At 44.8% G+C, this 23,531-nt stretch overlaps 1 protein-coding gene and 1 long non-coding RNA gene across 2 annotated transcripts; both read left to right on the top strand.

Moving 5' to 3' along the window:
- The first annotated feature begins 4 nt into the window (after positions 1 to 4).
- On the top strand, positions 5 to 6,457 carry LOC123187529 (uncharacterized). Its single transcript, XR_006494028.1, has 2 exons — positions 5 to 268; positions 2,150 to 6,457. It is a non-coding gene; the product is annotated as an uncharacterized lncRNA (long non-coding RNA).
- A 1,399-nt stretch (positions 6,458 to 7,856) lies between these two features.
- LOC123187530 (uncharacterized) lies at positions 7,857 to 10,914 on the top strand. Its single transcript, XM_044599404.1, is given in 2 exon segments — positions 7,857 to 8,685; positions 8,687 to 10,914. Coding segments are annotated over 2 exon segments (1,908 nt in total). The 5' UTR covers positions 7,857 to 7,947; the 3' UTR covers positions 9,857 to 10,914.
- The last annotated feature ends 12,617 nt before the right edge of the window (positions 10,915 to 23,531 follow it).

Below are 23,531 nucleotides of genomic sequence, written 5' to 3' on the forward strand. Positions count from 1 at the left end.
TCTTCCGGTACCCGCCGCCGACGCCCTCTTCGGGCCCCCGCCGCCGACGCCCTCTTCGGGCCCCCGCCGCCGACGCCCTCTTCGGGCCCCCGCCGCCGACGCCCTCTTCCCGTCCTCGCCGCCGACGCCCTCTTCCCGTCCCCGCCGCCGCCTTGCCGGCTTCCTTCCGATGCCGCCCCGACGTGGCCGCGGCCGAGGCCGAGGGCGAGGTCGTGGTCGGGGACACGAGCCTCCAGTGCCACCGCCTCAACCCGAACCTCCATGGGAGGTACGTGTCTCAGCCATTTCCTTTTTCTTAACAGAGAAAGTCGCACGAAGAGCCAAATATTCCATTCAGCTCAGTAACATCTTAGTGAATTACATAGCCCCTGAAATTGAAATTAGAGAGGAGATACACAATAGGGCATAGCAAAACTACTAATGTCAGGTTCAGGTGAACTTCTAAGAACCTGATGAGCCACATTGTGATAAAGACCATTGATCTCTCTTGATATGTGATACACCTGTGCTTGGAGATCATTTGAAAGGGAAAAAAATCAACTAGAGAATTTCTGATGGTCCAAGGGGTGGAATCAGCCAATACACTTCTTGCTGCCATTGCCTTTGCCAAAGAGAGGCAATTAGTAAGAAAAGTATGCCTAGTGATTTAAAGCTTATGAGTGACTTGATCTGCCAAAAGCAAAGCAAGAGCTTCCGCTTGAAGTGGCGAGATGGTGTTCTGGGTAGATGCTTGAATTTGCACGTTCACTTCTGCTTGATCCTGCAAAAAACTGAGAAACACTTCCACTCTTTTTTGCTGTTGTGCCATGTGGTAATCATGGAGCCTTTGCACATTTAAAAGCAGCATCAGAATAAATTTTTGCTCCTGAAATAAGGAGATCAGATCTGAGTGTGCCCTTGGACAGGAAGAACATAGCTATTTCCCTGCTGATGAACTTGATCAATAGCTTGTTCCTGATTAGAAGAAATTGTGACAGTAGTATATTGGTCAGACAAGGCTTTTGCAGCAGTGTCTCAGCCATGCCCTAGATATCATACTATGGCTCCACCCATGCCGTAGATATATCTGTACACAAACATCATATTGTGGGTGTACATCTGTACACACATCATATTGTGGCTCCACCCCTAGATACCTGTAGAAAGAAAGAAAGAGGTGCTAACCTAAGAGACAACAGCTCCCCTAGGTTATATTTTCTACTCCCTCCGTTCCTAAATATTTGTCTTTTTAGAGATTTCAAATGGACTACTGGATACGGATGTATATAGACATATTTTAAAACGTAGATTCACTCATTTTGCTCCTTAAGCAGTCACTTGTTGAAATCTCTAGAAAGACAAATATTTAGGAACAGAGGGAGTATCCACCATTAGACAGATGGGCCACATGAGCTAGGAAATGTAGCACATGCTGAAGCCGAGTTAATATCCAATACTCCCCCTCAAGATGGGAATGATAGGTATCAGCAACCTGCTGCCTTGTAATCACATAGTTGATATTGATGTAATCAATTAGTATCCAATACTCCCCAGAAGTATCAGAAGAGAGTGACCCATTGGCCAACCTGTCGAGCACCTTGGCCAGGTCCTGCGCCATCTCCACTCACAGCAACACAAACTCTACCATAAGCAACAGTGCCTTCAATCTCCTTGGATCTGCTGCGACCTACACTCTGCCTTGAACCTCCTTTGGATCTGCTGCCACATACATCACTGCCTTCAACATCATTTGGATTTGATGCCACCTACAGCAGATCGACCAGCCTCTTTGATACCATGTAGAAAAGAAGAAAGGAGTGGCTAACCTAAGAGACAACAACTAGTTGTTGTAATGTCCAGGGTTACATGGGAGAGCCCCTCCCTCAGGTTATTAATTCTGTTGACCACTAGACAGATGAGCCACATGGGCCACATAGGCCAGGAGATGTGGCACAGGAAGCCCAGTTAGTATCCAACAATACCTAATGCTTGAGCCCAACCAAACTCTTTGTTTAATTTGCTCTAGTATATTATGAGAATAGCATTCATAATTTTTAATTTAGTACTTACATTTATCAAGTTTAGTTCAAATGCTCTCCTATCAATTTAAATATCTAAGAACCAAGTACAAGGTGTTATTTTTCTCTTATAGCATGTGATTTTCTTGCAGCATTGTCCGGTATTTCAGCTACAATTAGACGAGGACCCTGAGATTATGGCCCAAAATTATGACAATTTGCTCGACACTATTATCAATCATATCATACAAATTTGGCAAAACCTTCACATTGAAGGAAATGGCCTTATTGAACAGGTTCAGACTTTGCCGAAAGGCGCGGGATTCTATGTGATTGAATTGCTTGCTCCGATCAGTTGGGTTCAGGATAATTTTGGCCCTGTTAGGTTACTTTTTAGTTTTGACACTCTTTATTGCATTGGGTTTCGTAGAAATGCTAATTGGTATATCTTTAGCGATAATTATGAGGATATGCAGAATGTTCTCCGAAGAACTAATGTGACACCTCTTACTTTTTCTGGCAACTATAACAAGTTACGTGCCCGACTTCAACAACATCCATTTAGGGATTCAAGCTCTCTTTCAGGCTTACAAAGAATTAGCAGGTTATCCCGGGTCGCTCATCAAAGGTCCATTGGTGACGAGTTGTGTTACCTTCTCAGAGACTCTTAGATTTCCGGGATTTCGTCAGTACATGCTGAGCAGAATGTCTGCATATAATTCTCCCCCAGGAAGCATTAAGGAGTTTTTTGATCATTTTACAAATTGGTCATCCTATTGCTTGCTTATTCATAAAGGCAGAGCACAGTTTGTTCTTGCCTTTGGTATGCAGACTTATGATGAGCTTTTGGAACTTGTTGGGATGATACTGTAGCTGACAAGAATGAATACACCTATTTATGTTAATATAGCTATGCCGTTAAAAATTGAGCTCCATCAGTTGCGGAGTATGATGCTACAACAATTGTTTTAACCTGATGGTGTCTGCTTAGTCTTTTTAGCCAATTGAGGCCTGGAGTACCTGATACAAGGGTTGTTGCTGAAATCTTAGAATGATTGCAATTTGATTCTGGATAATTTGACATTAATTACAGAGGCGTTCTCGCTCTAACAGCAGCAGTAATTGTCTGAATATTGGTGAATTTGCCTGAATCTAGAACTTATGATGATAGCAGCATTCTTTATTTCCGGATTTCCTCGATTGTTGGATCTGACATATTAATCTGCCCAGTAACTGAGCATAGCAAAGGTATGGCAATGATATATTATCGATGTAATCTGTAAAGTAACCTTACTTCTGATGGCAGTTGAAGATTTCCATCTATGTATGCCATTTGATAAAACTCACATGTTTGATTTTATTTTAGTTTCATTTCTAGTGTTGTTTCTGTCAGTTTGTTGGGATATTTGATCCACCATATTTTTAGCATATGCACTAATCTATTCCAATAATTGTTGTATGGCAAACAAATGATGTTGCATATGTCAATGGTGTCAGTAAAACAGTTTTTGATCTTATCACTGCTTGTCTACCGGGCCACTAAGAGGATTCAGTTAACATAAATGTACACTTTGTTGACATTTTGTAAGTTCCTCCCTGGATTACTTATTTTTCTGGAGCGTTCCTACCTTTGTAGCATTATTCGTTTTATTCTTATTCCTGCCTATGAAACAAACTTGCTAACCAAAAACTTCTCCTGCTGCTAATAACTATGATATGCACTGATGTTGACACAATTTTTTACTATTTTTCGAAATACATTCCATCTTATTTCCTTTATATTATTTGCCAGTACTTTTAGTGTAGAGCACTTGATCATTTTGGTTCTCACTTCTCAGTACTTTCTAAGATTTCTAGTTTTCTTCTTTTCTCATCCCCTCTATTGCTCAATATTACCATGGCACATGTTTTTGACAAAATTTTACCACTGCCTTTGCTGCTCCGTTATATTTGTCATTCTGTGGTGTACTATCGAATGCCATCTTGTCTGTGCATACTGTCTTCCAGGAAAGATAACTATTCTGTTGCATCTTCTATATGAACACTGCTCTGTCATTTGTCAACTGCTTGTCTGTTGCACTCGATAACAGTTTCCTTCTATGAGCTAATCATGATCCGTGACCTCTCTTTTTTCTGTTCTCTCTGCAGCACAGTATCTTAATTCATGTATGATAGCACAATATTTCAGTTCATATCCAGTAGCATGATATCTGCAGTATAATCCCAGCCATGTTCTTGAAGCTATCACAAAAGCATTTGATTCTGTCTACCGTGTTTGTTACTTGAGCTGCTGTCGGAGGACGCTTCTCGACTGAAATGGACCGACTGGATTGCTTGCCTCACCTAGTGGGATTTTCAATAGAACCGTTATCTCTACTGCTGCTCTTCGTACTTTCAGCTGATTAGTTAGCTGCCCTTGTCCAAGAAGTTCATCTCTCACCGTCTTCATGAGACAGTATACTGTTTATCTGATCCATCCAAAAAGATGGTGCCATTGTCACCGTCCTCATCGAGACAAAAGCCAAGTGGAGCTACACACAAATAAGGACACTCTGCTTGGTTCCGGTGATGCTATAGGGCTCCGTGATATTGACAACGATAGGGCTTCATACAGTTAAGTTCTGGTGAAGGATAGATGATCTGAAAGTGCATGTGCAGAACTTATGAAGCATATTCAGCACTAAAAAGAAACCAGTGGCGCAAATAATGACAGAACCGAATATCTTTTATGGAAGAGGAGAAGCCAAGTCCACTGGTCAGTCAAAGAGTCATGCGACACCATGATTTAGAGGGTCAACTTAACCCCGGGAGAACAAGACACGGTGAAATGGAAATGAAGATCTACATATGTTCAAGCCATGTCCACATAACTACTCTGCAACAGTATTTGCTGGCTCTGGATTGCAACTTGAAGATCTAACTGCACGGCTACTATATGATATGAAAAATCATCTCCAGATACAAACTCTTCTTCTCCTGCCTAGGCTAACTCTTCAAGGCAGACAAATACTGAGTGGCCTCGGGTTCAGGGACACTTCTGAAAGAACAGGGTGGCCTCGGGTTCAGGGACCTCCATGTGTTCAACATCGTGATGTTAGCACGGCGAGTTTGGCGGCTGCTCCAAGCACCTGACTCGTTGTGTGCCCGGGTGCTGCGTGCCAAGTACTACCTCGACGGTGATCTCTCATCAGCTACGGCCTCACCGGGAATTAACTATATATGGCGCAGTATCTGCAAGGGTGGCTGTGATCAAGGAGGGCATGGTTTGGCGAGTCGGTAGCGGCGAGCAGATCTGGATTTGGGAGGATTCCTGGCTCCCTACCGGTGCAGTTGGTTTTCCGAGATCGCGCAGAGGTAATACGCTGCTGACGCGTGTGTCTGAGCTGATTGACCCTCTGTATCATGCGTGGATACCCAACTTGTCAGACAGACTTTCAACCATGAGGAAGCGGAGGTGATCCTGAAGATTCCAATATACCAGCAGGCAGCAGCACGAGGATTTCATAGCTTGGCAGTTTGACAGCAAGGGTTGCTTCTCGGTTCAATCAGCCTACACCCTACAGGATTTATTGTGAGTTGCAGCGGCGCCAGAGCAACCATGGATCCCCTTGGCGAGTGCTCTGAGGGTGTGCTGGAAGACCGGAAAGTGTGGACCGATCGATCTCTGGAAGGTGCGGTCCCCGGGGAAAGTAGACCATTTCTTGTGCCCACAACAGCCACCCTATGCCGAGGAATGTTGAACAAATTGGCGTGGAGTTGGACACGATCGAGCTGTGTTGTGTGCCACAGGCTACCAGAGTTGCAAGGAGGTGAAGAAGATGTGGCGTCAGCTGCTTTCAAACATTTTTGCCATGCCTGAAGATAGTAAACTGAAGGCCGTCTGTTTCACGTGGTTGTGGTGGACGGAGGGAAACAAAGCAAAGCATATCTCTGAGTGGCGGGAATTTTTTGCAATGACAAGTGGAAAGGGCCGGCCGAAATCAATGTCGACCCACGCAGCTAGTCAGCTTGCCGGGTGGGGCTGCATTGCGCATGATCAAGCAAACAGGGGATGCCATTTTTGCTGCTTGCTGCTGGCTGCAGCGAGCGGGCAAGCTCGAGCATATATATGAGCGAGGCGGAGGCATGCATCATGATCAATGCAATCCATTTGGCAGAGAAACTGACTCGATCGTTGGGGCTGGCTCAAGCTTGAAGAATACTAGCATGCTCGACCGACCGTCTGAATTCAGTTGTGTGAGTAGAGTGACTGAGTTCGCCCATGTAAATGTAATGCTCATCTCTGCATCTGTAGCTCTCTGCTTCTTTTTTGCCACTCTCTAGTTAGTTGTAGTTGTATTCCCCCATCTCCCTAGCCTGTACACCTTTTCCCCTTTTATTAACTACGAAATGAAAAGCATCATGCAGTAATGTGGACATATTTTCTTTGCAGATTGGAGAATGTGCATATCTTTTCCTTAGATAGTCTGTGCATGTGTGCGCAATCTGAACTCGTGTCTGATTCCACTTTGACGAGAGTAATGAAAATGTTATGTGTCTGTGTGTGTGTGAATGAAAAGAGAGTGGCATTTCAAAACTGGCAACAAATTTTGAAACCTGACCAAATGTGTAAAGAAAATGTTTGTGACATCTAAAAAATATCATGAGTTTAGATAAATGTATGTGGCATTTAAAAAAAAGGTACAATGTAAAATAATATACGTGTACAACAACAACAACAAAGCCTTTAGTCCCAAACAAGTTGGGGTAGGCTAGAGGTGAAACCCATAAGATCTCGCAACCAACTCATGGCTCTGGCACATGGATAGCAAGCTTCCACGCACCCCTGTCCATAGCTAGCTCTTTGTCGATACTCCAATCCTTCAGGTCTCTCTTAACGGACTCCTCCCATGTCAAAATCGGTCGACCCCGCCCTCTCTTGACATTCTCCGCACGCTTTAGCCGTCCGCTATGCACTGGAGCTTCTGGAGGCCTGCGCTGAATATGCGCAAACCATCTCAAACGATGTTGGACAAGCTTCGTGTGATTCAAAAAATAAAAAATAAAAAATGTGCTTGTGACATTTAAAAAAAGGGTACACAATGTAAAAAAAAATGTTTTGCGTGATGTAGAAAAATGTGTCATACCCTTAAAAGACTATGTGTGACATGTGTTTGAAAAAAGTGTACACAATTTTAAGAATGTGTAACAATGTAAAAATTGTTTGTGTAGTCTATAAAATGTTTATTTTCGTTAAGAAAATGTAAAACATGTATTTGGAAAAATATTACTATGTATTTAAAAAGTATTGAAAACATGTATTTAAAAGAATACACGTAAAGTATTTAAAAAATGTCGAAAGTGCGTCAAAAAATATTTCATGTCTGCGCTAAAAATGTACATTGGGTATTGAGAATAATCACACTTGTGTAAAACAGAAAACCAGTTACCGGCAAAGAAACAATATAAAAACGAAAAATAAAATAATGTGAAGAAAATCAGAAAACGAAAGTGCAACGAAGAAAAAAACAAATAAAAATAAAGTATAATGAAGAGAAAAACAGAAGAAAAACTTAAATAAATAAAAAATAAAGAAAAACCTGAGCAGCGGGAGCAACTACGCTAAATCCCCTCAAGGTTCAAAATAGGTCGGGGTCAGAGAGTTTGATGTGCTGATTTAAGGGATTGAAAGTTGAAGGTTTATTTTAGATTTGGGAGGTTTGGAGCTGCTAGAGATGCTCAAAAGAGTTAAAAAAAGAAAAAAGAAAAGCAAGTTTAAGGCGACCCCTAGCGTCTCAAGTCCCTACACTGAGTCCACACATCGGCCCGTGCACCCGTCTCCTTCCTTCCTTTACTCCTTCCCCGCACCCACTCCCGGATCTCATCTCACACAGCCAGCGCACACTCCCCCACACCCAGATCCGAACCCTAACCACCCCCGCCCCAGATCCGGCCGCCGGCGCCGGCCGCCATGGCGTGCCTCGCCATCTCCCTGCAGCCGGTGAACGGCCCGGACATCCTGCTCCAGACGCGCTCCTGGTTCCCGGTCTCGCGCCCCCTCGCCGCCGTCTCCGCCTTCCGCCTCGCGCGCCTCAGCCTCGCCCGCGGCAAGCAGCACCCCTCCCCCTCCTCCTCCTCCGCCTCCCTCGACGCCATCGGCGACGACCCGCTGGCCACCGGGTCGGGGCAGCTGGTGGTGGGCGTCGAGTCGCAGTACCGCGTGGTGTACCGCCTCGTCAACTCCATCTACGTGCTCGGCGTCACCACCGCCTCCGACCACGCCGCCCCCGCCGTCCACGCCTTCGCCGTCGCCGACGCCGTCAACCAGGCCGTCTCCGTCCTCGTCGCCGCCTGCCGCGGCGTCGACGCCACCCCCGAGAAGGTCCACCGCAAGTACCCCGAGGTCTACCTCGCGCTCGACCTCGTCCTCCACGGCGTGGGGTCCGTGCGTCTCTCCCAGATCCTCGCCACCATCCATGGCGACAACCTCGCCCGCATGGTCAACTCCTCCCCCGACGCCGAGGCCCGCGCCCGCGGCGCCGACTCCTGGCCCGTCGTCGAGCACCTCGCGCAGGACCGCCACGCCGCCCGCGACGGCTTCGCCACCGCCTCCTTCGAGCTCCCCCAGGAGACCCTATCTGCTGGCGATGAGTTCTCTGCTTCCAGCCTCGCGCCTGCGACCGCTGCGGCTACTGGGGATGAGCCGCGCCTGAGGAGGCGCCCCGGTTGAGAAGGACCCCTTTGCAGCCAGCGACATGGTTGCTAGCAAGCCAGAGGAGGCGTTGGTTGGTGCCTTCAAGAAGAACAAGGAGACTGCCCTTGTGGTTGCTGATCCTGCTGCTGCGCTTGCTGGGTTGGAGGTCACCACTTTGCCGCCAGCCGAGGCCACTAAACCAACATTCATTGGGGTTGAGGGATTTGAGGGTGACTACGGTGGAATTGAGTTTGGCAATGAGGAAGCTTCACTGGCTGAGGCATTTGAGGGCTTCAATGCGCCATTTGGGGGTGGGCTTGATGCTTCTGAGTTTGTTACCACAACCAAGAAGGATCACAAGGACAAGACCCTCACTGGTCTTGAGATTCTAGCCATGAGTGGTGGGCAGGCACCAAATGCGCCTTCTGGTTCGCCACTTGACAGCTTGGTAACCCCGAGCAAAGAGATGACCGTGCCTGAGTTGTGCATCGTTGAGGAGATCAATGCTGAATTCAACGAGTCTGTTCTTGCACGGGTTGGTCTGAAGGGTACAATCATTTTGCGGACCTTACCACCAAAGAAGGCAGCAGGGAGGGAGACAGAGTTCTCATTCCGGCTTGAGGGTGCTTCTGGAATGAAGAGGGCTGCCTTGCAGAGTACCGTGTTGAGCAGCCTCGAGAACGGCCTGTTCCATGTGAAGACACCATCGAAGGAGGAACCTATCCCCATCATGAAATACAGCTTCCTGCCCAAGCACTCACCTCTCCCCCTGAGGTTGCGTCTTGTAAAGCGCCACAGTGGTACATTGCTCTCACTGATGATACACTATGCGTCGAACCCGATGTTGCCGCAGCCACTGAGCAATGTTACATTCATTGTTAAGCTTCCTGTGGATCCAACTCTGCTTAATGTTTCGCCCAAGGCTGTGTTGAACCGGGCTGAGAGGGAACTCAGGTGGCACATCTCAGACATTCCTCTGAAAGGCCCCGCTGGACGGTTGAGAGCACGGATGCCTGTGGATCAAGACTCTAAAGATGGCGAACTGGAGGTTGTTGGAATGGTGAAGTTTGCTTACCAAGGGCCATTCACTTTGTCGGGCATCAAGCTCTGCCCAGCCATCAATAGCACTGCCCAATTTAACGAAGTTGGCCACACTTTCTCCAGCGGGAGCTACCGTTGCATCTGAGTTGGTACCTTCTTTGTACTGTAGCTGTTTACTTTACCCCCTTTTCAGTTTGCTTCTACAACAGGGTGTGAATTTCATATTTGTACGTATATGTTTTGTGAGGCTGGAATTTAAACCATGTTTTCGAGTTGTGATTATTCATCAAGGCTGCACAATCTTTTGCAAGTTTCATAGTACTGCTCAATGCTCATTATGGATGAACTGACCTTTAGTAATTCATTCACTATTGAAAGCTGTCATTACCTTTTCAGTCTAGTTTTCTAGAATAAGGAGAGGATCTCCCCTGGCCTCTACACAATCTTTTGCAAGTTGGCATTGAAAATGATTTGTTTGCTTTCAAGTTGAAACTTGCAAATTTGGTGACTAGATGTTTAATGTATATCCCTTTTCTCATTACCTTCCAACTGCACAATACATATTTGGTTTTTTACTTCCTGTTGATAGGTGAACTAAATTGTTCACGGAGAATCTGGTTATGGTATTTTATTATACAGATTCAAACATAGTTTCTGTTCTTTAACCAAAAGAGTGATGGAGTAATTGCTCGCAGGTGATTGCTTTGCCCCTTGTGTTCCTTTGATGCACCATTGACCTTTTTATTCTTGTATGACACACAGGTTACTCTTTTCATCCTCCACATAGGTTGTCCTATAAGGATAGCACATTTCTGTAAGACATTAGACATCCACATCTATGCTGGGAAAAGATTCAAGTCAAGTACACACTTTATTTCTGGAAACATGGTAATCAGGATGGTTGAACTCGAATCCATTTCTCGCTCATAGGGATCTCCAAGGGTATGAATCTGACAAATCCCCTGTCTTTGGGTAGTGGTTTTGCCCCTGGGTTCAAAAGCATGAAGGGGGAAAATACTTACGTAGCTGCAAGGGGAAGAAATCAATCTATACAAAAACATTCCTTTTCGAAATTTTAGTTCATCAATTCTGTATTGTATCAGTATGATGCCTGGTTTTCTAGGTTCCCTTGGATGATCGACATTAAGCAACGATGATGTGCTTATCTTATACTTATTGTATGCTCAAAATAAAATTTACCAATTCAGTGGTGCCAACTCAAATACTCCCTCCGTCCCATGTCAGTTGTCACTCAAACGGATGTATCTAGCACTGAAATATGTCTAATACATCCATTTTAGCGACGACTAATATGGGTCGGAGGGAGTATGATATTCTATCACTCTGGCGGGCTGCTATGCTGTTGGTAATATTTAGCAGAATCAATTAGGAAGGGTCCTCTGCTAGATATCTGTTTTGTGCAGTTTAAACTTGCAAGGCTCTTATTTTTGAATCATGAAGTACACACCATGCTCTCCAAATTTCAGGAATTTCTATCTGCATGCCCACATCATTCGGGTTAATTCATCTCCATTGCTGCATGGGTTCCTTCCTGGTTCATAGGTTCCGTTTAGCTGAAATCTTATACTGCACGTGTGTTAGCTGAATGCTAGCTCATAATATTGATTTCCTGTAATTATCACCTGCAGTTATTCTTCAGTTTTCGTCATGCTCAAGTGCCAATTATTTATATACTTAAAAATATGGCAGCATATCTGATGAATATTTGCAGGTCTTTTAGGTGCGAATAACTAGGAAATTACAATCTCCAATTTGTACGTATCTACATTTTTGGTGATTTTTGAAGGTTCGACATGTTTATTCCCATCATACTCTTATTCTTTTTTCCTGTAATGTTTGTAGAAAGAGACTGATAGGGAGGCCTCACTCTAAGGCATTCTTACCTTTACTTTGGCCGTAGCAAGTAGTATACATACCTGTAGTATCTTGAGCCTGTGTGGATAGATTGTATTTTTTTTCCTTCCATGGATTGTACTTATCTATACAGTACATGAATTGAAACTTTGCTGTATTCTTTCAGCTTACACTAATTGCGTAGCCTTATGTTATACTCCCTCCATCCCAAAATATGTGTTGCTGACTGAATACAGCTTTGTACTAAAGTTGTACTGAATCTTCGACAGTTATTTTGGGACGGAGGGAGTATCTGTCAAGTGTCATTTCCTCGCACTTTTTCCTGTTGCTGGAGAGTAACTGCATTGTCAATGATATTCTTGTACTGATGGTAGTGTCGAAACTCGGAAGGTAGAGTGTATTCCAGCAAGGTATGAACCAACTGAATGGGTAGACGACAAGATTTTTACCGTCATCCTTAGGAGGGCATTTGATGCTAGAGTTGCAGATAGTAGATGCTTTTGGATTTAACAACCTTTCGATGCTTTGGAAGTGGAGTTTCAACACCTGGGCTCAAATGCTCCTGGTGCGAACAGTTAAATAAATAAAGTAGAAAAACATTTCAAAAAATTCTGATTTTTTTGTGGCAAACTTTAATAAATGTTTGTTGTGCATGAAAAAACTCATTTCAAACACTCCTTTATGCTTTACAGAATAATTCTACATTATTTCCGATCAACAATATGTCATTCACATATACTTATCAGAAATGCTATAGTGCTCCCACTCACTTTCTTGTAAATACAGGCTTCACCGCAAGTCTGTATAAAACTATATGCTTTGATCAACTCATCAAAGCGTATATTCCAACTCCGAGATGCTTGCACCAGTCCATAGATGGATCGCTGGAGTTTGCACATTTTGTTAGCACCTTTCGGATTGACAAAACCTTCTGGTTGCATCATATACAACTCTTCTTTAATAAATCCATTAAGGAATGCAGTTTTGTTTATCCATTTGCCAGATTTCATAAAACGCGGCAATTACTAACATGATTCGGACATACTTAAGCATAGATACAAGTGAGAAACTCTCATCGTAGTCAATACTTTGAACTTGTCGAAAACGTTTTGCGACAATTCTAGCTTTGTAGATAGTAACACTATTATCAGCGTCTGTCTTCCTCTTGAAGATCCATTTATTCTCAATTGCTTGCTGAGCACCGGACAAGTCAACCAAAGTTCATACTTTGTTCTCGTACATGGATCATATCTCAGATTTCATGGCCTCAAGCCATTTATCGGAATCTGGGCTCATCATCGCTTCCTCATAGTTCGTAGGTTCGTCATGGTCAAGTAACATGACCTCCAGAATAGGATTATCGTACCACTCTGGTGTGGATCTCACTCTGGTTGACCTACGAGGTTCAGTAGTATCTTGATCTGAAGTTTCATGATCATCATCATTAGCTTCCTCACTAACTGGTATAGGTGTCACTGAAACAATTTTCTGTGATGTACTACTTTCCAATAAGGGAGCAGGTACAGTTACCTCATCAAGTTCTACTTTCCTCCCACTCACATTTATTTCGAGAGAAACTCCTTCTCCAGAAAGTTTTCGAATTTAGCAACAAAAGTCTTGCCTTCGGATCTGTGATAGAAGGTGTATCCAATAGTTTTCTTTGGATATCTTATGAAGACACATTTCTCCGATTTGGGTTCGAGCTTATCAGGTTGAAGTTTTTTCACATAAGCATCGCAGCCCCAAACTTTCAGAAACGACAACTTTGGTTTCTTGCCAAACCACAATTCATAAGGTGTCGTCTCAACGGATTTTGATGGTGCCCTTTTAACGTGAATGCAGCTGTCTCTAATGCATAACCCAAAACGATAGTGGTAGGTCAGTAAGAGACATCATAGATTGCACTATATCCAATAAAGTACGGTTATGACGTTCGGACACACCATTACATTGTGGTGTTCCAGGTGGCATGAGTAGTGAAACTATTTCACATTTGTTTTTAACTAAAGACCAAACTCGTAACTCAAATATTTGTCTCCGCGATCAGATCGTAAAATTTTTATTTTCTTGTCACGATGATTTTCCACTTCACTCTGAAATTCTTAGAACTTTTCAAATGTTTCAGACTTATGTTTCATCAAGTAGATATACCCATATCTGCTCAAATCATCTGCGAAGTTCAGAAAATAACGATACTTGCCGTGAGCCTTAACACTCATCGGACCGCATACATCAGTATGTATTATTTCCAATAAGTCAGTTGCTCGCTCCAGAGAACGGAGTCTTAGTCATCTTGCCCATGAGGCATGGTTCGCAAGCATCAACTGATTCATAATCAAGTGATTCTAAAAGCCCATCAGTATGGAGTTTCTTCATGCGCTTTTACACCAATATGACCTAAACGGTAGTGCCACAAATAAGTTGCACTATCATCATTAACTTTGCATCTTTTGGTTTCAATATTATGATTATGTGTATCACTACGATCGAGATCCAACGAACTATTTTCATTGGGTGTGTAACCATATAAGGTTTTATTCATGTAAACAGAACAACAATTTATTCTCTTACTTAAATGAACAACCGTATTACAAAAAATATGATCAAATCATATTCATGCTCAACGCAAACACCAAATAACACTTATTTAGGTTCAACACTAATCCTGAAATTATAGGGAGTGTGCGATGATGATCATATCAATCTTGGAACCACTTCCAACACACATCGTCACTTCACCCTTAACTAGTCTCTATTTATTCTGCAACTCCCGTTTCGAGTTACTAATCTTAGCAACTGAACTAGTATCAAATACTGAGGGTTTGCTATAAACACTAGTAAAGTACACATCAATAACATGTATATCAAATATACTTATGTTCACTTTGCCATCCTTCTTATCCGCCAATCACTTGGGGTAGTTCCGCTTCCAGTGATCAGTCCCTTTGCAGTAGAAGCACTTAGTCTTAGGCTTAGGACCAGACTTGGGCTTCTTCACTTGAGCAGCAACTTGCTTGCTGTTCTTCTTGAAGTTCTCCTTCTTCCCTCTGCCCTTTTCTTGAAACTAGTGATCTTGTCAACCATCAACACTTGATGTTTTTTTTCTTGATTTCTACCTTCGTTGATTTCAGCATCACGAAGAGCTTGGGAGTTGTTTCCGTTATCCCTTGCATATTATAGTTCATCACGAAGTTCTACTAACTTGGTGATGGTGACTAGAGAATTCTGTCAATCACTATCTTATCTAGAAGATTAACTCCCACTTGATTCAAGCGATTGTAGTATCCAGACAATCTGAGCACATGCTCACTAGTTGAGCGATTCTCCTCCATCTTTTAGCTATAGAACTTGTCGGAGAGACTTCATATCTCTCAACTCGGGTATTTGCTTGAAATATTAATTCAACTCCTGGAACATCTCATATGGTCCATGACGTTCAAAACGTCTTTGAAGTCCCGATTCTAAGCCGTTAAGCATGGTGCACTTAAACTATCAAGTAGTCATCATATTGAGCTAGCCAAACATTCATAACGTCTGCATCTGCTCCTGCAATAGGTCTGTCACTTAGCTGTGCATCAAGGACATAATTCTTCTGTGCAGCAATGAGGATAAACCTCAGATCACGGATCCAATCCGCATCATTGCTACTAACATCTTTCAACACAATTTTCTCTAGGAACATATCAAAATAAACATATGAAAGCAACAACGCGAGCTATTGATCTAAAACATAGATATGCTAATACTACCAGGACTTAGTTCATGATAAATTAAAGTTCAATTAATCATATTACTTAAGAACTCCCACTTAGATAGACATCCCTCTAATCCTCTAAGTGATCACGTGATCCAAATCAACTAAACCATAACCGATCATCACGTGAGATGGAATAGTTTTCAATGGTGAACATCGTTATGTTGATCATATCTACTATATGATTCACGCTCGACCTTTCGGTCTCCGTGTTCCGAGGCCATATCTGCATATGCTAGGCTCGTCAAGTTTAACCTGAGTATTCTGCGTGTGCAAAAACTAGCTTGCACCCGTTGTAGATGGACGCAGAGCTTATCACACCCGATCATCACGTGGTGTCTGGGCACGACGAACTTTGGCAACGGTGCATACTCAGGGAGAACACTTCTTGATAATTCAGTGAGAGATCATCTTATAATGCTACTGTCAATCAAAGCAAGATAAGATGCATAAAAAGATAAACATCACATGCAATCAATATAAGTGATATGATATGACCATCATCATCTTGTGCTTGTGATCTCCATCTCCGAAGCACCGTCATGATCACCATCGTCACCGGCGCGACACCTTGATCTCCATCGTAGCATCGTTGTCATCTCGCCAATCTTATGCTTCCACGACTATCGCTACCGCTTAGTGATAAAGTAAAGCATTACATCACGATTGCATTGCATACAATAAAGCGACAACCATATGGCTCCTGCCAGTTGCCGATAACTCGGTTACAAAACATGATCATCTCATACAATAAAATTCATCATCATGCCTTGACCATATCACATCACAACATGCCCTGCAAAAACAAGTTAGACGTCCTCTACTTTGTTGTTGCAAGTTTTACGTGGCTGCTACGGGCTTAAGCAAGAACCAATCTCACCTACGCATCAAAACCACAACGATAGTTTGTCAAATAGACTCCGTTTTAACCTTCGCAAGGACCGGGCGTAGCCACACTTGGTTCAACTAAAGTTGGAGAGACAGTCGCCCGCAAGCCACCTATGTGCAAAACACGTCGGGAGAACCGGTCTCGCGTAAGCGTACGCGTAATGTTGGTCCGGGTCGTCTCGTCCAACAATACCGCCGAACCAAAGTATGACATGCTGGTAGGCAGTATGACTTATATCGCCCACAACTCACTTGTGTTCTACTCGTGCATATAACATCAAACCATAAAACCTAGGCTCGGATGCCACTGATGAGGAACGTAGTAATTTCAAAAAATTTCCTACGCACACGCAAGATCATGGTGATGCACAACAATGAGAGGGGAGAGTGTTGTCTACGTACCCACACAGACCGACTGTGGAAGCGATCACACAACGTAGAGGAAGTAGTCATACGTCTTCCCGATCCGACCGATCCAAGCACCGTTACTCCGGCACCTCCGAGTTCTTAGCACACGTTCAGCTCGATGACGATCCTCGGGCTCCGATCCAGCAAAGCGTCGGGGAAGAGTTCCGTCAGCACGACGGCGTGGTGACGATCTTGATGTACTACCGACGCAGGGCTTCGCCTAAGCACTACAACGATATGATCGAGGTGGAATATGGTGGCAGGGGGCACCGCACACGGCTATGGAACGATCTCAAGGATCAACTTGTGTGTCTAGAGGTGCCCCCTGCCCCCGTATATAAAGGATCCAAGGGGGAGGGCTGGCCGGCCAAGGAGGAGGGCGCAGGAGAGTCCTACTCCCTCTGGGAGTAGGATCCCCCCCCCCAATCCTAGTTGGAATAGGATTCCTCGGGGGGGGGGGGGGAAGAGAGAGAGGGGGCCGACCACCTCTCCTAGTCCTAATAGGACTAGGGGAGGGGGGGAGGCGCGCAGCCCACCTTGGGCTGCCCCTTTCACCTTTCCACTAAAGCCCACTAAGGCCCATATAGCTCCCGGGGGGTTCCGGTAACCTCCCGGTACTCCGGTAAAATCCCGATTTTACCCGGAACACTTTCGATATCCAAATATAGGCTTCCAATATATCAATCTTTATGTCTCGACCATTTCGAGACTCCTCGTCATGTCCGTGATCACATCCGGGACTCCGAACAACCTTCGGTACATCAAAATGCATAAACTCATAATAACTGTCATCGTAACGTTAAGCGTGCGGATCCTACGGTTCGAGAATAATGTAGACATGACCGAGACACATCTCCGGTCAATAACCAATAGCGGGACCTGGATGCCCATATTGGCTCCTACATATTCTACGAAGATCTTTATCGGTCAGACCGCATAACAACATACGTTGTTCCCTTTGTCATCGGTATGTTACTTGCCCGAGATTCGATCGTCGGTATCCAATACCTAGTTCAATCTCTTTAACGACAAGTCTCTTTACTCGTTCTGTAATACATCATCCCACAACTAACATATTAGTTGCAGTGCTTGCAAGGCTTAGGTGATGTGCATTACCGAGAGGGCCCAGAGATACCTCTCCGACAATCAGAGTGACAAATCCTAATCTCGAAATACGCCAACCCAACATCTACCTTTGGAGACACCTGTAGTACTCCTTTATAATCACCCAGTTACGTTGTGATGTTTGGTAACACCCAAAGTGTTCCTCCGGCAAACGGGAGTTGCATAATCTCATAGTCATAGGAACATGTATAAGTCATGAAGAAAGCAATAGCAACATACTAAACGATCGGGTGCTAAGCTAATGGAATGGGTCATGTCAATCAGATCATTCAACTAATGATGTGACCTCGTTAATCAAATAACAACTCTTTGTTCATGGTTAGGAAACATAACCATCTTTGATTAACGAGCTAGTCAAGTAGAGGCATACTAGTGACACTCTGTTTGTCTATGTATTCACACATGTATTATGTTTCTGGTTAATACAATTCTAGCATGAATAATAAACATTTATCATGATATAAGGAAATAAATAATAACTTTATTATTGCCTCCAGGGCATATTTCCTTCACTATGTTGAGTTTATCATCTAGGGTTTATCGATGCTGAGGAGAATTTCTAAGTTGGGCCTAATCACTTGGCTCTATTGCCACCTATGGTTTAATGCAGCAAGAATAAAGGGGCAGTTGATCCTACTTAATTAAGTACTAAGGTACCCTGGCCCATGCATTAGTAGCAAGTACCTCATATATCCGATTTTTAGCAAAGTCATGCTAAAATTCACGAAAAATTTCAGCATGACCTTTGCTGAAAATAGGACATATGGAGTACCCGAATTTGCCGGAACGGAAGTTAATCGACATTCCGGCAAACTCAAGGGCCTCTCGGGGTACCTGCAAAATCATCACGACACGAAGGGCCTCTCAAGGGCCTCAAGCAGCAACGGCGTCTCCCAGGATCCCATTTTTTTTGCTAAATTTCTTTGAGCAACAATCAGAGCAGAAAATTCAGCACCACAATGTGCCTCTACTTTCATATGGATGAAAAGGCCACATACCATATGGTCCTCTGCTTGCATATGGACAAAAATCAGCTCAACTTATGTGAGATTCCATTCCAGATCTAATAGGTCACCCAACAAAAATTATAAGTCCTCACACCATATATACTTTATCACATTATAAGTCCTCACACCATCAACTATGAAAAAATCTGAGAGTATAAGTCTGGTTACATTCACCCAAGTCCAAACGTAAAATTCTGTCCAACATAGTACATCCCACTTTGATAATTTCATAGGATTTAATATATCGAACGAAACCTGACAAGTGATATGTGTTTTAAGTATCTACAGAACTAACTAGCAGCAGGTGTGCAATGACAAAATTCTGGAGTTATGCTATGCAATCTACTATGTAGTCTAAGGGGAACTAACTAGCAGCAGCTCATCTAGAACACATGTGTGTACTTCTATGGAAATAGCAACATCAGGAAGAAAAGAAGGAACATTGTCCCACAGTAGCAACAGCAGGTGTTCAATTAGTCAAGCAGCAGGAACACACAAGCAAAGCATGTGTTCATTTAGTGAAGCAGTTGGTGTGACTGTACAAATTACTCTACTGATACATGATACATGTGTCATGTGCATTGATCACTATAGCCTTGTTCTCTGACCAAACATCTTCATCTCACTACATGGATAGCGCAGTGTACTGTTATGTCCACTCACAGACCAAAAAATTGCAACCAATAACGAACAAATGCCTAACAGTTCCATGGAGCTACTGGATTAAGTGAGAGCTATATGCGGTTTTTTAAAAACAAGTGAGAACTCCTACATGCTTGCCAGGCCATGAAAAAAATGAGTGATGTTTCCACAATTATTTCTTAGAGTGGATACAGTATGTTCTCCAAAACTCAGCAAACAATATGCAGATCGTTCTTAGTGTCTCTTGCTTTTCTGATAGCCAAATAGCCACTAATAATATGCCATTGGGATCATCATCACTTAAAATTATTTGTCTGGAAACAAAGGAATGTATAAACTGAATTTGCAGAATAATAAAGACAGATATGAGTTGCTAGTTGTTATGAGGCACCAGATATGTCTTTGCTTGCTGCAGTTGTGGTTCTGTGTCATTGATGTCCTAGGAGTTTTCTCAAATTTTACTAGCTCAAGTGTGATGCTATTTCCTGTTTACCTATGTGTGCCACAGTTACTTTGTTACATAATTACCCTTTCAGAAACTAAGCAATTAACATGAGCACATAGTTACATACTAGTATGTTTCACACAAAAGCAAACAAAACTCCTGGAATGTGTCATGAAATTGAGTTTTAACCAACTGCCATATATAATTTTGCTATTAAGCACATATCATTTTTGTTCAGGTTTCTTTTCCAGAAGAAGTATAAATCTGCTCCTAAACAAACAAGGCCGGCCCTGTGGTGACTTGGATAACAGCTAGCTACCTGATAGAGAGGAAGACGAAATCAAAGGGGGGGGAGGGGAACCGGTGCAGCTCACCGAGAGGAAGATGATGGCGAGCTCGTGCGGGGCCGGGGTTGACGAGGTGACGCGGATCGACGGTGAGGCCGCGGTGGCCGGAGGTTGAAGAAGACCTCGATCCGCACGATGCAGAGTCGTCGAGCTCGAACGGCTGGCCGTAGATGACGTAGAATAACACTGCAGAGCTCCTGGACTCCTTGGTGGGGTGCGGGGACGATGGTGGTCGCGGGGACGATGCGGTGACGGGGACGACCTAGTCGGGTGAAGCAGCGCGAGGGAAGGGGAAGTGGGGAGGTGCTAGGGTGTGGAGCGGGCGCGGGGGTCGTCGGAACGGGCGCGGGGGAGCCGGAGCGGGTGTGGAGTGGGCGCGGGGGTCGTTGGAGCGGGCCGGCTGGGGGTCGTCGGAGCGGGTGTGGCGGGGGAGGGAAGGGGGATCTGGCGAGGGAGAGGGAAGGGGGGATCGGGCGAAGGGGTATCCAGCTAGAGGGGAGAATGTTAGTAATGGCGCACCCTCCTCTCGTGCGCCATTAGTAGTTTTTTTCTGATAGCAATGGCGCACCCCCCTCTAGTGCGCCATTAGTAACTTTTTTTCTGATAGCAATGGCGCACCCTCCTCTGGTGCGCCATTAGTAACTTCTTTTTTTCATTATTTCTTGTTGCATCTAATAATTTGTTTTTTTTACCAAATTTGTTATTTTCATGAGGACTAGAACAGAAGATATCATCAAATATCATAATTTTTTTTAAAATATCATCAAATTTGTTATTTGAAAATATCATCAAATTTGTTATTTAAAAATATCATTAAAAAGTGGGGGAGGGTGCGGGGTGTCGGCGGCGGCAGTGGAGCGGGCCGGGGGAGGGTGCGGAGGGTCGGCGGCGGCGGTGGAGCGGGCCGGGGGAGTGGTGGGTCGTCGTCGGCGGTGGAGCGGGGGAGGGTGCGGGGGGCCGGGTGCTCGTCGGCGGCGGTGGAGGGGGATCGAGATCGAATGTCCTCATGAATTCAAAAAGTGCCCGTGAAATTTAAAAATATTCATTATATCAAAAAGTGCCCATGAAATACAATCGAGAAATGAAGACTACGATTTAAATACATTCGATCTTAGCTAGCTATCTGTTCACAATCTTCTTGCCCTTCTTTTTCGCAAATGGAGTTCTTCTGTGGAACGGACGTCCTTTAGGTAGGGTGGTCCTGCTTCTTCTTGTGGCGTGTGCTGCTACTTCATCGTCGTCGTCATGTTCGATCTTCGGGTCTTGTCGAAGTCTTGCTCATTGGCTACTCCATCCATTCCGATGATCTTCCTTTTGACTCTCCTCACGACAACACGACTGGGCTTTGACGGGTCGGTAATGAAGAAGCATTGGTCCACTTGGGAAGCCAGTACCCATGGCTCATTTTTCGTGGTGACGTTTGCTCCCGCGGTCTTGGATTTGTCTTCGGGTATAACCATGGTGGTGAAATACTGGTCTTCTTTCAGGACGCTCTTGGCCCATCTGACACGGAACATCGGGACCTTCTCTCCAGCGTAGCTCAGCTCCCAGATCTCCTCGATCCTTCCGTAGTATCTGTCCTTGTCGTTACCGGTGTAGGATTCCATCGTTACCCCAGAGTTCTGATAACCATCGCTCTTCATGTCCTTGTCCTCGGTGTAGAATGTGTAGCCGTTGATATCGTACGCCTCATAGGTCATCAGGTTGTGCTCGGCGCCCTGTGACAAGGCGAATATGAGTTGTTCTTCCGCGGAAGAATCCTCATGTAAAGGGTATGACAGAAGCTTCTGCTTGAACCAACACGTGAAACATGAGTTGTGCTCTTTGATTATATCTCCGTCCGTCCTCTATTGGCCTCGGTCATTGTACGTCTTCTCAATAAAGGTTTTGTGCTCTACCACCCAAGGATCGACCACGTCTATGTGTTGTAGCGCGACTAGGTTTGCTCTTTCAAAGTCGGCGAGTCGACCCACGAAGTCGACATGCATTTCACGGCGACCCTCACGGTGACCCCATCCAGCGAGCCTGCCGAGGTGCCTGTTGACGGGCAGACCAACGGGGTTCTCGATGCCTAGATAATTCGTGCAGTAGGAGATGCACTCTTCGGTCAGAAAGCCCCTGGCTATACTTCCCTCTGGACGTGACATGTTGCAACGTATCCTTTGATGACACCATTCATCCTTTCGAACGGCATCATGCTGTGCAGGAACGTCGGCCCGAGTTGGATGATATCCTCCACGATATGGACCAGCAGATGCACCATAACATCGAAGAATGCGGGCGGGAAGTACATCTCAAGCTCGCATAGTATCACCACGATCTCTTCCTGTAGCCTTCTGAGTTGCCTCACGCCAATCGACTTCCGAGAGATGACGTCGAAAAAGTTGCATAGGCCAAATAGCATTTCACGGACATGCGCGCCCATGATCCCATGGATTGCAACTGGAAGTATCTGCGTCATCAGCACGTGACAGTCATGAGACTTCATCCCGATGAACTTCTGCTTCGCTGGGTCTAGGTATCTGCTTGTCTTCCCCGCGTAACCGTAAGGAAGTTTTACTCCTACGAGGCAGGTGAAAAACTGCTCGATCTCCTCCTGACTTAGAGTGAAGCACGCGGGAGGGTAGTCACTTCCAGTCTTCTTGGCCTTTTTGCCTTTGCGACGAGTTTCTGTGTCCTGCTTCGCCTCATCATCATCATCATCATCATCATCATCATCATCATCATCATCATCATCATTAGCATGAAGCTCCTGCCTGATGCCCATTGATTTCAAGTCTGCCCTTGCTTTCGGCCCATTTTTGGTCCTCTCTGGCATGTTGAGCAGGGTACCAAGCAGACTCTCGCACACGTTCTTCGTGATATGCATGACATCAAGGCTGTGAGGCACACGGTGGATCTTCCAGTACGGCAAGTCCCAGAAAACAGACCTCGTTTTCCATACCTTCAGCAGCGGCTCTGGCGCCTTTCGCTTCTTTCCCGGCTCTGGCGCCTTTTGCTTCTTTCCCGGCAGTGGGCAATCTTTCCAATTTTTCAACAGCTCGTCTATTTCCTGGCCGCTCCTCGTACGCGGGCGTTTTCGGGGTTCGGTTTCACCATCGAACAGATCCTTGCATTTCCTCCACGGGTCATCGTCGCGAAGCCACCTTCAATGTCCCATGAACACGGTTTTCGAAGATCCGGGATCTCTATCTAGCAGGCGATACGTTGTATCATCCATGCACCTTACGCATCCAGAAAATCCGTGGACTACCTGCCCCGCGAGATATCCGTAACCGAGATAGTCGTGCACCGTCGTGAGCAGTGCGGCTCTCATAGGGAAATATTCT

Source organism: Triticum aestivum, chromosome 2A, assembly GCF_018294505.1.
Source record: "Triticum aestivum cultivar Chinese Spring chromosome 2A, IWGSC CS RefSeq v2.1, whole genome shotgun sequence".
In the NCBI taxonomy this organism is placed as follows: Eukaryota; Viridiplantae; Streptophyta; class Magnoliopsida; order Poales; family Poaceae; genus Triticum; species Triticum aestivum.